The sequence below is a fragment of the Diabrotica undecimpunctata genome, chromosome 5 (assembly GCF_040954645.1).
Source record: "Diabrotica undecimpunctata isolate CICGRU chromosome 5, icDiaUnde3, whole genome shotgun sequence".
In the NCBI taxonomy this organism is placed as follows: Eukaryota; Metazoa; Arthropoda; class Insecta; order Coleoptera; family Chrysomelidae; genus Diabrotica; species Diabrotica undecimpunctata.
In genome coordinates this window covers 135124244-135138393 of record NC_092807.1, presented here as the reverse complement: position 1 = coordinate 135138393, position 14150 = coordinate 135124244, and the positions used below count along the sequence as shown (strand labels likewise).

At 34.5% G+C, this 14150-nt stretch overlaps 1 protein-coding gene across 1 annotated transcript in view; it reads left to right on the top strand.

The window, feature by feature from the left end:
• Nucleotides 1-3656, top strand: part of LOC140442486 (sortilin-related receptor-like) — a 97813-nt gene extending 94157 nt beyond the window's left edge. The window contains 1 exon segment of the mRNA XM_072533554.1: nt 3290-3656. Coding sequence (XP_072389655.1) covers nt 3290-3586 — 297 coding nt within the window. The 3' untranslated portion in view covers nt 3587-3656.
• The last annotated feature ends 10494 nt before the right edge of the window (nt 3657-14150 follow it).

Genomic DNA, 14150 nt, shown 5'->3' with positions numbered 1-14150 from the left:
TTCGATGGTTATAAGGAATTTATATGCTACAAGGAGAGCCCCTCACTGATGGGCTGGATATTCGACAGTTAATGTATGAGGGCGGAGGGGTAGTCGTGCCATTTGTAGTTTACTCTACGCAGGATTCGCCGTTCCAATCCCAGCAGTTGTTGTGTAAGGCGGTGATTGAACATGACATAAAGATTTGCACTATATTTAATCACGGGCCTAATAAATGTTTTGTATGTACCGATGATTTTACAATTACCCGTATTTATACACTTGAGTTTTGACAATTCTCAAGTCGATAGACCAATAGAAAAATCGCCAGGTGAAAGTGATGTACACCGATATGCTGATTAGTCAGCACCTATAATATTTATAGGCATGCGTATGTCTAAACCAAAGCTTCAAAAAACGTACTGATGTTGTCTACATTCTATATTTCACTCCGGCGACTACATCGATTCGGAATCTAGTGAACAGGTAAAAAAACGTAAGATTAGTTTACGGTTTTGGACTTTGCTGCTATTAATTCAAATATCTTAGATGAAACTAATACTGGAATTATTGAAGAATGTAGAATTTATTTGAATAATCTGGCCAAAACTTTGATCAAACCACTGTTGGTTCATCGATCAGGTCTTTGCCAATTAATATACGAATATTTAAGGGAATATTTAAATATGCTCCGGATTAAACAAAATAGAAAAGCGCCACCAGAATTTTGTATACTTTTGTCAAGAAGGAAGAACAGAAAATCAAAAAAACGATGTGTTAGCTGCAATGTTGCTATTTGCATAGAGCATACCACCTTTACATGCTCAACGTGTTCTGGGATAAACGATAATAAAAATACTTCAAGCGATTAAGTTTCACAATAATACTGTGTTTTTTTTATCTCATTTGATCATAACATTCTTCTTAAGATAGATTTAAAGTAAAATATATAGGGTATTCATTTTTGTTGTTCAGAACGTGGTAAAAAAAATTTTTATGTTTATAATGTAGTCAAATAAACCTTTTTTAATTTGTTTTATACAATAATGATATCGTAAAACATTTTAAGATAGGACGTCTGAGGTGGATAGGGCATGTAATGCGGATGGAACAAAATGACCCAGCTAGGAAAATGCTCCTTGATAGACCCATTGGTGAGAGAAGAAGAGGAAGACCCAGAACAAGGTTTCTGTTAACAATGATGAAGACGTGAGAAATATGGGAATACGTGCTTGGTGGAGGAAGGCGATGGATAGAGACGACTTGAGAGAAATTCTTGAGAAGGCTAGAACCCACGCCATGTTGTAAAGCCAGAATTATGATGATTATACAATAAATCCGTTATTGTTATCAGAGCTTTAGTTTTATTTATAATAAAAAAAGAAAACTATTACACTAAACTGTAACGAATATATTGCTTACCATAGGGTAAGAACATGGGGGTAGAAAAATTGGGGGCAAAAACTATGGGGGCGAAGATAAGGCAAGCAAAATAAACGCTACTAGTGCGAACGACACTCAGTTGGTTGTTGGAGAGCTGGGGTCGTGGATAAGTTGAAATAAATGGGTCGGATTGGGGTATCTACACAATGAATGAAATAAAAAGGTTACTTACATAAATCTCCTGGACAAATGGGCAAAAAAAGACAAGAAGAAATACCTCTAGCTATTTAAAAGGGACGCCGCTTCGAGAAAACATCCTGCTGGAGGAAAGAAAGTTTCTTCCTTCCTAAAAAGTAAACATACAAAAAGGTTAGGAGATTTTCTAAAATAAAGACAAAAATGGATCAGAGAAACAAATCAAAACGTTTATTTTTGTCTCATACAAACAGTTATCAACACATAAATGGCATAAAAAATATACTATATAAATAGTTGCCAAATACAGAATAAAAAAACTTACATGTGTCCGTTTACAAACTCCGTTTACAAAGGGGTTGGAGATACTACAAAAGCTTACAAATATTACCGCACAGAGATTAACCTTTTTTTTTTAACAAACAAAACAAATAAATATCGAAACAAATGAAGCTAGCTGTCATATGTTAGCATTAAATTAAAAGAAAACAATTAAAATGACAACTAAGTTAAACCATAAAATTTACAATTTATTAATTATTACAAAATCCTTTTAAATTTTAACGAAAGCAATTATTAATAATTATCAAAAATAATGTCTGTCTTTACTTTAAAATTAATATGTTAAATGTTACCTTGATTTCACTGTTTAGCACTTAACTTTCAAAAAAACTTGTTAACATCTATGGAACACCTATCTGGACATATTCTCCAATAGGACCAAAACAAACACTTCCATACTGACCAGACTCAGGGACGAACAATCAAGATATGTAGAATTATTTTCTGTGGAGGAAGCAAGCTGACAACGGGGACATCCTATATAATAATTTTCCAAATTTCTTCAGTGCCGGTTCACAAATCTTATGGTGATTACTATGTTCCAAACTGCCATATTGCAGAGAGTATTATCACCTTAACCGGTCTTAAGACATAACACAAAAAAAAATCTTTCTACTCTGGCATCTCTTGCTTCACTCCATTGTAGCACGTCTGCTCTGCTTGGGGCTTAAATGTCGACTCTTCAATGCCTTACATTTTATAAATTTCAACGCAAAATAAATTTCCCTTTACGTCTCACAGCTAGTTTTTGCCTACAAACTTAAAACAAACAATCTACCCTTTTTTGACCTCGTTCTTAGCAACGAACCAACAAAAAAACTTCTTGATTATTTACTTTTAAATTGGTTAACTGGAAATTTTTTACCTCACAATACATACAGAGAATAGGGGAATATTAATGTAAACAAAGACAAAAAAAATATTCTCAGTTAATACGTCTTAGAAAAACCGTATACCTGACTTGCAATATTATATTAGGGGACTCTAGAAACAACTTTTAAATATTCCAGTTTATTGCGTTTTAGCGACGAAAGACAAAAACAGCTGAATACCAAAACTTGATATTTAGAATCTCAACTTAAAATGCCATAATATATTGATCGTTTTAAAATTCATTTGCAAACAGAAAAACGAAAATATTCCACCAAATTTAAAACGCTACAAAACAAATCTTTGAAGGGATCCTAGTGTGAGAGAAACTCTCACACGCGAGTGCTCGCAAACTTTTTTGAGACGCAAGTGATCCAGGCTTAATGACTGAATGCAAATTTTTTAAAATCACTAAATAACCGATTGGTTGATTACTAAATAACTGTGTCTCTCCCGTGTACTGTTATTTAGTTAAGCCATTCATAATTTTCTATTAAAATATATTTTTTTTTTATTTCAGGTAGCAGCAAGAAATAATGGGAGTTATGTGATGGATTGGAAATGTGCAGACTTGCCTCAGAATATCGGAAAGTATCGATATGAAGTCTTAGTAAATGCCGGTAATAAATTAAACGAGAGCTGCGCGCAGAAGTTTATTGTGGACGGACCACCATTTGTTTACACAAACTCGTCTTCTAATATGTACACTTTTGCTGTAAGAATAAAAACATCAGAAGGTCTTAACTCTCAAATGTCTAATCCCGTCAGTATAGAAAACCTTTTAAAAACTTCATACTGGCACTTATTTATTTTTTAAGATCATTTGTGATTTGATATTATTTAGCTAGTGGACGCAGAAACTCAAGTAAACTATATATTGATGTCAATATTGTTTTTTTTTTAGTTTATTTTGTCTCAACTACGAGGTTATTAACACTGGGTCAATTTTGTTACTATACATTTTACATTACATTAAATATAATTTACAATAAATAGAATATGTAAAGAGAAGGTAATAAAAAAGAATACACTAAATTTTGTAATACAAGTTGGTTTCTCGAAGGAAATCTAGGAAATCTGGAAAACCAGTTCGAATTGGCTGAGGATAATATTTGTAAGACCTTGTACCTGCGGACTTCTTCCTGTCCTCGGAATTAGACCGGGTGTTGACCATCTTTGCTTGTCACTGATGAAATGGTTTAATACTGCTACTGGTATAAAATAACGGTTACCGTGACAAGTATCTTTTATAGGTAACAGTTCCGAGGAGCAGTTACAAAATAACAGATCAAAAATAGAAAACAGAACCGGTAAAATAGTTCAAGTATTCCTTGACTTACGGAAGGAATAACTTAGTAAACAAGAAAAATAAAATGGTATAAAAGTACAATGCAAAGAAACTGTTTCTAAGTGTTTCTTGACTTACGGAAGAAACAACTTAGAATGAAAAGTAAAATACACAAGATAAAAAAATAGAAAAGTTCAGAAATATTCCTAAGTGTTTCTTGACTTACGAAAGAAACAACTTAGGACAGAAATACAGATAAATGAAATATGTAAATATGAAACAAGGTATGGAAATATTTCTAAGAGTTTCTTGACTTACGGAAGAAACAACTTAGCATAAAATAGAAAATGAAAGAGACAAATGTATTAAGTATTTTCTTAACTTAAGGAAGAAAATATCTTAAATAAAATATCGGAAATAATAATGCAACAATGATTATGAAAATATTTCTAAGTGTTCTTTTGACTTACCGGAAAAGAGCGGCTTAGACGCACAATTAAAATAACAAGTCAAATATTCAGAGAAATATTTCTAAGAGTTCTTTGACTTACCGGAAAGAACTACTTAGACAAAGTACAAATCAAAATATAAAACAGAAAAAAGCAAGATAAATATTTCTAAGTGTTCTTAACTTACGGAAGAACAACTTAGACACAAAATACAAGAAAAATAAACAATCAAAATAATCAAATAAAATATCAAACAATCAGTACATGAACAAATATAGATCAATGTAATATTCTAACCTAAAAAGGTCTGAATATACAATAATGCTAAAATAAAATGGTATATAGGAAATCAGAAAGAAAACAATAACTTAGTAGGAACAATAATAGCACCTACTAGGTCTACAGTAGAAGAGGCAAGCTCGACTGACCGATGAGAGAAAATCTACCTGCTTTTATGTAAAACAAATCCTTTGTTTTACGTAGCAAAAGTGGAATTTCCCTGCATCGAGTCAATTAGAAATTTGGATTTGGCCAAACTTGGAATTCCCAAGTATTTTGACCAATATCCAAATTCCTTGATGCGTCCGGCACGGCTGTCAGCTCCCGGCTGACACGGCTCCGGAGGACAAGGTGTCCATGTGTCAGCCGTGTGTGACCAATTCTTAGCCTGCGAACGATTAATTTGTCTCTTCTATTGAAGTTAGGTAAGGTAAGAAACCTAAAAGGTTTCGATGGTAGGTTGTATATTGTGTAATTTTAAGATTGAATTCTTCCATTGGTTTTGCCAGAACTTTTTAATTTGGGACCTAAAAAGTATTTTTAGATCTGATGCTAGTTGAACAGATTTGATGTCTGATTTGGTTGTAATTGCTTCTTTTGCAGCAGTATCGGCAGTCTCATTACCTAAAATGCCAACGTGTGAATAACTCCAGATTAATGTTATGTTAGTTCCAGAAAAAGTAAGACAGTTTGTTGCTCCATGTATGGCATGAACTAATGCAGTGTTTCCCAAAGTGGGGGTCGCCATGAGGTACTATGGATACTAGAGATACTAGATCATGTATTTTTATTTTAACAACGCCGTAAATAGAAATTAACAATTAATTATCAGACGAAATATAAAACTAAATATTAAAGTCCGTAAAAATAAATGAGTAAAACAAAGTCAAATATTATAATCTTAATGAGAACTATGCGCCTGTTTCTGTGAAACTAATTTTTCAAATCTAGGCTGTGTATTTGAGACACACACAATTATATCATTTTCAAGTACCAGACGATTTCTAACTCTTCTTTTAATGGCAGTCATAGACGAGAAACTTAACTCACACAAATATGATGTTACAAATGGAACCAAACATTTTACAGCTTCACTCGCCAACTGGGGGTATTCCTGCATCTTTTCGGTCCAAAATTGGTCCGAGTTCTGGGAAAAAAATTGGAGCTTCAACATTCCATCACTTGATATTTCAATAAGTTTTTCTTTCATGTTTATTGGTATTTCAACATGCTGAAAGGAATCGGCTAAAAACGGATTTTGTATCCATCTGCAACTGTCGTAACTGTTTTGAATTTCTTCGGGAAAATAATCACAGAGCTGTTGTTTTAAATTGAGCAAAGTAACATGCATGTCAGCAAAAACTTGTTCAAAATTTGTAGCACTGTAATTGGATTCATTTTCCATAATTTCCTGAAGGCACTGGAATGAATCGAGTTGTTTTTTGCCAAGTGAGGTCGACCATAAATCGATTTTTCTTAGAAAAGCCTTAATTTTATCTGTGGCTGTAATTATATTAATGTCGCGACCTTGTAAATTACTGTTCAAAATATTTAATTGCTCAAAAATATCAGCAAGGAAACCTAGTTTCAGAAGCCAAATAGGATCGGAAAATTGATTTTCATATGGGGACTTCTCATCTTTCAAATACATTAAAAGCTCTGCTCTTAAGTGAAATACTCTTTTTAAGACGTTGCCCCTTGAAAGCCACCTTACTTCGGTGTGGTAGAGAAGATTTTCAAATAAAGCACCCATGTCTTCGCAAATTTTTCTAAAAATACGGGTCTGCAAAGCTTTTCCTTTAATGGAATTTACAACTTTAATGATGGTTTTCATAACACAGTCCATTTCAGGAGGTAAAGCTTTGGACGCAAGAGCTTCTCGATGTAAAAAACAATGTCTCCATTTGACATTAGGCATTATTTCTTGTAATTTGACGACAAGACCAGATTTATGTTCTGTCATAGCTTTAGCGCCATCTGTGCATTTAGCAATACACTTACCCCAGGCAATATCATATTTACTTGTACGTTTCACAAAAGTGTCGAGTAAATATTTTCCAGTGGTATTGGTCTCCAATGGGGAACAAAATAAAATATCTTCTTGAATGCCATTATTTGTATCATATCTTACAAACGTAATGAATTGGGCACAGTTAGATATATCTGTGGATTCGTCCATTTGAAGAGAGAAGTACGTGCATTTATTAAGATTTTCCACAACTTGCGCTTGAATATCTTCTGCCATATCACTAATTCTTCTTTGGATAGTATTATTTGACAGAGGTATTGCATTTAATTTTGCAGCCTCTCTTTCCCCACAGATTATATGTACCATTTCAACAGCTGCTGGAAAAATCAGATTTTCAGCAATTGTGTGCGGATTACTCTAGTTTTGGCAACACGATAAGCAACTTTATAACTTGTTAATAATGCTTTTTCATTAGTAGTGGTTGCCAAGGGAAAACTGTCCTGCTGTTTGTGAAGGACGATCAGCTTTCTTTCAAAGAATTCTACGGGCTTGTCTGTTTATCGGGATGTTTGATATTTAAATGTCGAAGTAACTTTGATGGCTTCATGCTTTCTTTTGACAAGACTTGTCCACAAATAACACATTGTGGTTTATTGGAAATAACGGTAAAACCATGTTTAAGATATTCATCAATGTAGAATCTGTTTTTCTTTTTATTGCTGCTACTGCCACTTTCAGACGTAGATGGTTCTGCACTTCTTTTTAAAAACTTATCCATAATTTATAATTTATCGTAGACGTAAATACGTAAACGGGAATACGTAAGTCGTAAAATATTTACTCATTACTCAACACCGCGTTCGCCACCATAGGCTGTTTGGATTCGAACTGAGGTTTCGTTTTTCGTTGCGCATCGCCGCTTATATAAAGCCAAAACGAGGCTACGAGAACGTTCCAGAGTGCCATCTAGTAGCGAGCGCTTTCGCGATTATCATGGAAGAGTTTTGCGATGTAGACACAAGCTAATATGTCGCGGTGTACAATGTGCAGTCGACTTCTTATTATTTATTTTTATTGTAAATGCTATTCTGGCAGAAGTACCTACTACTAATTACTAGTGGGACAGATCGCAATCATTAAAATAATTATATTAAAATAAAATAATTGTTTTTGATTTAAACTTAAACAGTAAAGTAAAATTAAATTTGAGAAACCATCAGATAATTGTAAATTAGGCACGCTATTTCTGTCAAATAATATTAAATAAATGAGTGGGAGCAATTGAGGGGTCGCGAACAAATTTTTTAGAAAAAAGGGGTCGCGGTTTAGATAAGTTTGGGAAACTCTGAACTAATGGATGTTCTGAATATATATTTTTAATCGAGTCGATGGAGAACATCGAAATTGTACATATTGCAGTGTTCTTGGCTTTAGTTTGGTTACATAGGCCTTTTAATGATTGTAGGATGGCGTACAGCTCTCCTGTATGGATATAGGTGAATTGTGGAACTGTGAAAGGCATGGAACATTATCCAGGTATATGCCCCTACAGCTGACAAACCGGACGAAATAAGTGAAGCATTTTATAACGAACTATCGAACACCTTAAAACGCCTCCCCAGAAAGGATTTAACTTTGATTATGGGTGATCTAAATGCCAAAATTGGTAGGGGACAATCGGGAGAATTCATAGGACAATTTGGACTTGGAGAAAGAAATGAGCGAGGAGACCAACTGGGTGAATTTGTAGCAGAAGAAGAGTTTGTGATTACTAACACTTACTTCAAACTCCCACACAGAAGATTGTATACATGTAAATCACCACAAGATACTCCAGGCCGCATAGTGAGAAATCAAATAGATTACATTCTGATTAATAAAAGATTCCGGAACAGCATAACATCAGTCAAGACATACCCAGGAGCTGATATCAAATCAGACCATAACCCACTGATTGGCAAAATTAGGCTAAGGCTAAAGAAGGTTAGACGTAGTGTCAATCCAAAATTCGACATCAAGCTATTAAAAGATCAACACACAGAACATAGTCTAAAGCGGTATATACAGAACAATTTGAATACCGTTATTCAATCGGATGTAATGGACCAGGAGCTATAAAAGTTACATACAGTTTCAAAAGATACACATCTAAGAAAACAGTGTGCGGAAATACAGCAATTGCATCATAAACACGATTTATTTAATATGCACAAAAAAGTTAAAGAAGCCGCAGGCTTATACAAACCTAGAAGAGTTGGGTGTTTGGCAGATAACCAAGGCAAACCACTGTTAACTGTGGAAGAAAAACACTTGGAAGAATTATGTAACTTTTGCAGATGAAAGGCAGAATACCATTGAAGACACTGAGTGCCAAACAGGACCCCCGATTACCATTGAAGAAGTCACGTCAGCTATTAAAAGAACTAAAGATGGTAAAGCGGTAGGGCCTGACGAGTTTTGTGCAGAATTCCTAAAACTTATGGATGAACAGGGAATAAAATGGATAACAACTGTATTCAACAACATATACGTAACTGGAAAAATACCCCAAAGCTGGTTAAAGTCGACCTTCGTGACCATACCAAAAAAAGTAAACGCCAAGACATGCGAAGACTACAGAACAATTAGCCTAATGAGCCACTTACTTAAAACGTTCTTGAAAGTGATACACGGCAGAATATATAAAAAATGCGAAGAACAAGTATCATGGACGCAGTTTGGATTCCGCGATTCCTTGGGCACTCGAGAGGCTCTATTCGCTGTCCAAGTGCGTACTCAAAGATGCAGGGATGTTAACTGTGATGTGTATACTTGTTTTATCGACTACAAAAAGGCATTTGATAGAGTAAAGCATGATAAACTTATAAACATCTTGAAAGAAGTGGGGTTAGATGATAGGGACTTAAGAATCATCTATAATTTATATTACAACCAAACAGCCAATATTAAAGTGGATGACCAATTGACAGAGGCAGTCTCCATAGATAGAGGAGTGAGGCAAGGATGCATTCTGTCCCCGGTGTTATTTAATATATACTCTGAATATATCTTCGAGCAAGCGCTAGGCGAACTACAAGAAGGCGTATTAGTCAACGGAATACGTCTAAACAACATTAGATATGCCGACGACGCAGTAGTTTTTGCAGATAGTCTGGACGGCTTGCAAAGAATAATGTCGCGTATATCAGATATAAGTAGAGAACACGGACTTGATCTTAATACGAAGAAAACAAAGTACATGGTAGTCAGTAAGCGCGAAATATTAAATACACAGCTTTTGGTTAACCAACATCCAATTGACAGAGTGGACAGCTACACATACCTTGGTACCAACATAAACAGCCAATGGGATCACTCCAGTGAAATAAAACAACGCATAGGAAAAGCGAGATCGGCGTTCATAATGATGAAGTCTCTTTTCAGAGGTCACGATTTACCACTTGCTACCAAAATCTCTCATTAGATGCTATGTATTTTCTACGTTATTATACGGAGTAGAGGCCTGGACACTTTCCGAAGCTTCTTTAAGAAAACTCGAGGCATTCGAGATGTGGTGTTACAGACGTATTTTAAGAATTTCATGGGTGGATCGTGTGACTAATGTTGAGGTCCTACGTAGAATAGGCAAGGAATGCGAGATTATTAACACCATCAAAGAGCGCAAACTAGAATATCTTGGCCATGTTATGAGGAATGAACAGAGATACGGCTTGTTGCAACTCATTCTTCAGGGTAAGGTATTTGGAAAGAGAGGACCAGGGAGAAGAAGAATATCTTGGCTTCAAAACCTGAGAAAGTGGTTTAATACATCGACAACCGGACTATTCAGAATAGCAGCAAGCAAAGTTAGGATAGCCATGTTGATCGCCAACATCCGGAAAGGATAGGCATGGTAAGAAGAAGAAGATCTCCAGAATTGTTAATGAGATTTTTTATTTTATTTTTTAAGTATATTAGGATGTCATTTTCATCAATTTTCACCCTAAGTGGTATGTTTAAGGAGCTTCTCACCTTTGCCAAGAAATCAGCTTGTTCGTTGCCCTTGATACAACTATGACCAGGTATCCAGGTCAATTTGGAACTGAAATTATTATTATTTTACTTAATTAATAGTTTTGTGGTTCTAAGTAGAGGTGATATGCGTTTATACATTGATATTTTAGTTTGTCAATTGCACTTTTTAAGTCATTAAATATTTATCATCATCATTCTGGCTTTACAACCATGCGTTGGTCCTAGCCTCAGGCTAGATCTTTCCAGTAATTTCTCTCCAGTCGTCCACATTCATCGCCTTCCTACGCCAAACACGTATTCCCGTATTTCTCATGTCTTCATTGATGTTATTAAGGAACCTGAGTCTTCCTCTTCTTCTTTTATCATTGGGACTATGTGCGTTTTTTAGCTGGGTCATTTTGTTCCATCCGTATTATATGCCCTATCCACTGCAGACGACCTATCTTAATATATTTTACGATATCTGGGTCCTGGTCTATTCTATAAAGTTCAAAGTTGTATCGTCTTCTCCACACTCCATTGTCATTAACTGCTCCAAAGATTCGCCTTAGTACTTTTCTTTCGAAACATCCTAACATGTTTTCATTACTTTTTGTTAGAGTCCATGTCTCTGAACCATATGTTAGGACTGGGCGTATTATTGTTTTGTAGAGTTTTATTTTTGTATTTCTCGATACAATTGTGGATTTAAGGAGGAGATTGAGCCCAAAATAGCATCTGTTGGCCATGCAAATTCTGCGGTTTATCTCTACGGAAAACCGATCAGAAGAAGGAAGGACGGTGTGATAGAGGACTTAAGAGAGAAAGGTTTAGGTGAGAAAGACCCGATAGACAGAAATGAGTGGCGATAAAGAGTTAGGAACCGCGACCCCTAAAAAGGAAAAATCTGAGAAAGAAGAAGAAGAAGATCTCTGCGGTAGTATTATTTTCAGTATTAGCTAGCATTCCCAGGTATACAAATTCGTTCACAGTTTCGATTACGTCGTTTTATACGTCTATAACAAGTGGCTGTAGGATTTGTGGTTGCATGCTTTTGTGGTTGTCGAAACGTCGAAAGAGACATCATGTTGATGAAAATGAGTTGTTTGTAATCAAAAACAAATTGAAGAAAGAAAGAAGTGAACCGAACTTTGACAGAAAAAAGCATGTAGAAACATTAGTACCAGAAGTAGCAAAAACTCCTAACTATCATACGATACCAACCCCTACCCATCATACACGTCCTGATTCCCAAAGCTATACCCCAGGAGAAAACCTCCACTAATACAAAAACCAATGGAAGAAACCACTGAGAACAAATGGATATGCATAGGGCAGGCGGCTATGCATCATTCTAATATACCGCCCCCCCCCCAACCTCAAGGTGTAATACCATCGTGCCGGAGGGGTGCATTGCCCAAACGGAAAAGTGGGTCTCAAACGATGCCCGAAGCAGGTGTCGAAACGAAGGGAATTATAGCCATGGACAAATATTTAATAAAAAAGAAGGTAAGTATAGGGGTAGGAGAGTCAATGGAGGATATAGGCGAAGAGAGGCTGGCAGCAATATCATGAGAGGAAGAAGAGGACAGTCGCGAATTTAAAATTATACAGTATGGAAACCAATGGAATAAAATTGTGTCCTTATTTTAGAAAATTTTAAAAAATGTTTGGACACGGCAACTTTTAAATTAAAATGTGCGTTGATCGAAAGAAATAATTATTTATTTGTTTGTGTTTTATATAAATTAAAAAATAGCTGAATCCATAAAATCATATTACTTTTTCAAAACTTTCTCTGTGTAAATTTGAGCCATAGGTACAACCGTTGTACAACAAAATTATTCATGATTAGGACATGGCAACACGGCCAAACGCAAATATTTCGTTCTATTCTTTGTAGCTATCTTCACTGCAGCGTATTCTGGATAATGTCAAACGAAAACTATCTTTTAATTTTAAAATTATCATTGCAAAAACATTTAGGTTTTTGTTATTTTATTCTCTTGAAAGGTTCATCATTTTGGATCTTACTTTTTGGTTTTATCAAAGAATATAGACGCTGTCTATATTCTTTGGTTTTATGTTAATTTGTGGGTGTTGTGGTCTTGTCAATGACGTCTTGTGGATAAAAAAATCATGATGACAAAGACAATCGACCTCTTCTCTTTTATAACCTTCTACCGTTTGAGCAAATTAGCTACCACAAATTTTGTTGTAAAATATTAACTATTTCTCTTATGTTCTAAATTATAAAAAGTAAAGTAGGGAAAAAGAAACCGAATCAACAATAAAAATTAAAAAATTTCTACCAATGTTGCCATGATTAACAATTTTAATTTTTTTTGAAAATTTTGATAAAATTTTATAAATATTAATTGAATATGCTAGAAAAACAATTAGGAGTTTAGTCGTTATTTTTATACTAGCAAAATTATTAAAACATACATTTTACTATTATAGACATTTATAAAAAAAAATAAAACTGACATAAACATGTCAAAAACGTATTTAGGCACAATACCACAGTTTAATGCTAAAAAAATTCTTTAGTAATGTAATATACTGTGACGATACCATAGTCCTATATTAATAGATCATTTTATGATACACAAAGGAATTTGTAATTCACTAAGAACCGTCTATCTAAAATTGGTGAAAGAAAAGGTATGGGAAATGTATCATATCATAGCGTATACCTACACGTAAAACACGGCCTCAAGAAACATGGTCAAAGCAGCATCTTTCTAAAAAATGCCAAGTTATATCATTTAGTTGTAGATTACTAATTACAGAAGAACATAATCATGATACGATAGGTGAAATATTAATTTCTGTAATTCCAAAAATAAACAAAATGAAAATTGATTTTATTAACGTTGTTTTCAGTATATGTTTTGTATTACTTCGAGACATACTTTGCTATTTGACACATGAATTCACCACAAGCAGTGGTGGAAGTATGTGGGTCTAAATTCTAAATCAAAGAAAAGACGCAAGGCAAATCTAATACAATTATAGGCTGGCATGATTATAATATTTTGAGACCGGAATGGGTCCTTTTTCCTTTTAATTCGATGCTATTTTCATAGAAAAAAAATTAGAAAGAAAAATTTAGTAAGCAAAAGAAAATATATATTTTATCAATATGAGGCACGTAACTAATATATAGTACTTTAATTCTTGACTGGCCAGTTGGTTGTCAAAACCAGTGCCAATAAAACACACACACACACACACACACATTATTTTAAATCAATAGAAATAAAAATGAAACGAAAATTGGGATTATAGACTTTTTTAAATCCCTGCAACTGCAGAAAAAATGGTGACTCTGGCTACAGCGTATACAACAAGAACTGACAGCTGACGCACTTCTGACGTTTAAGAAAGAAATAAATAA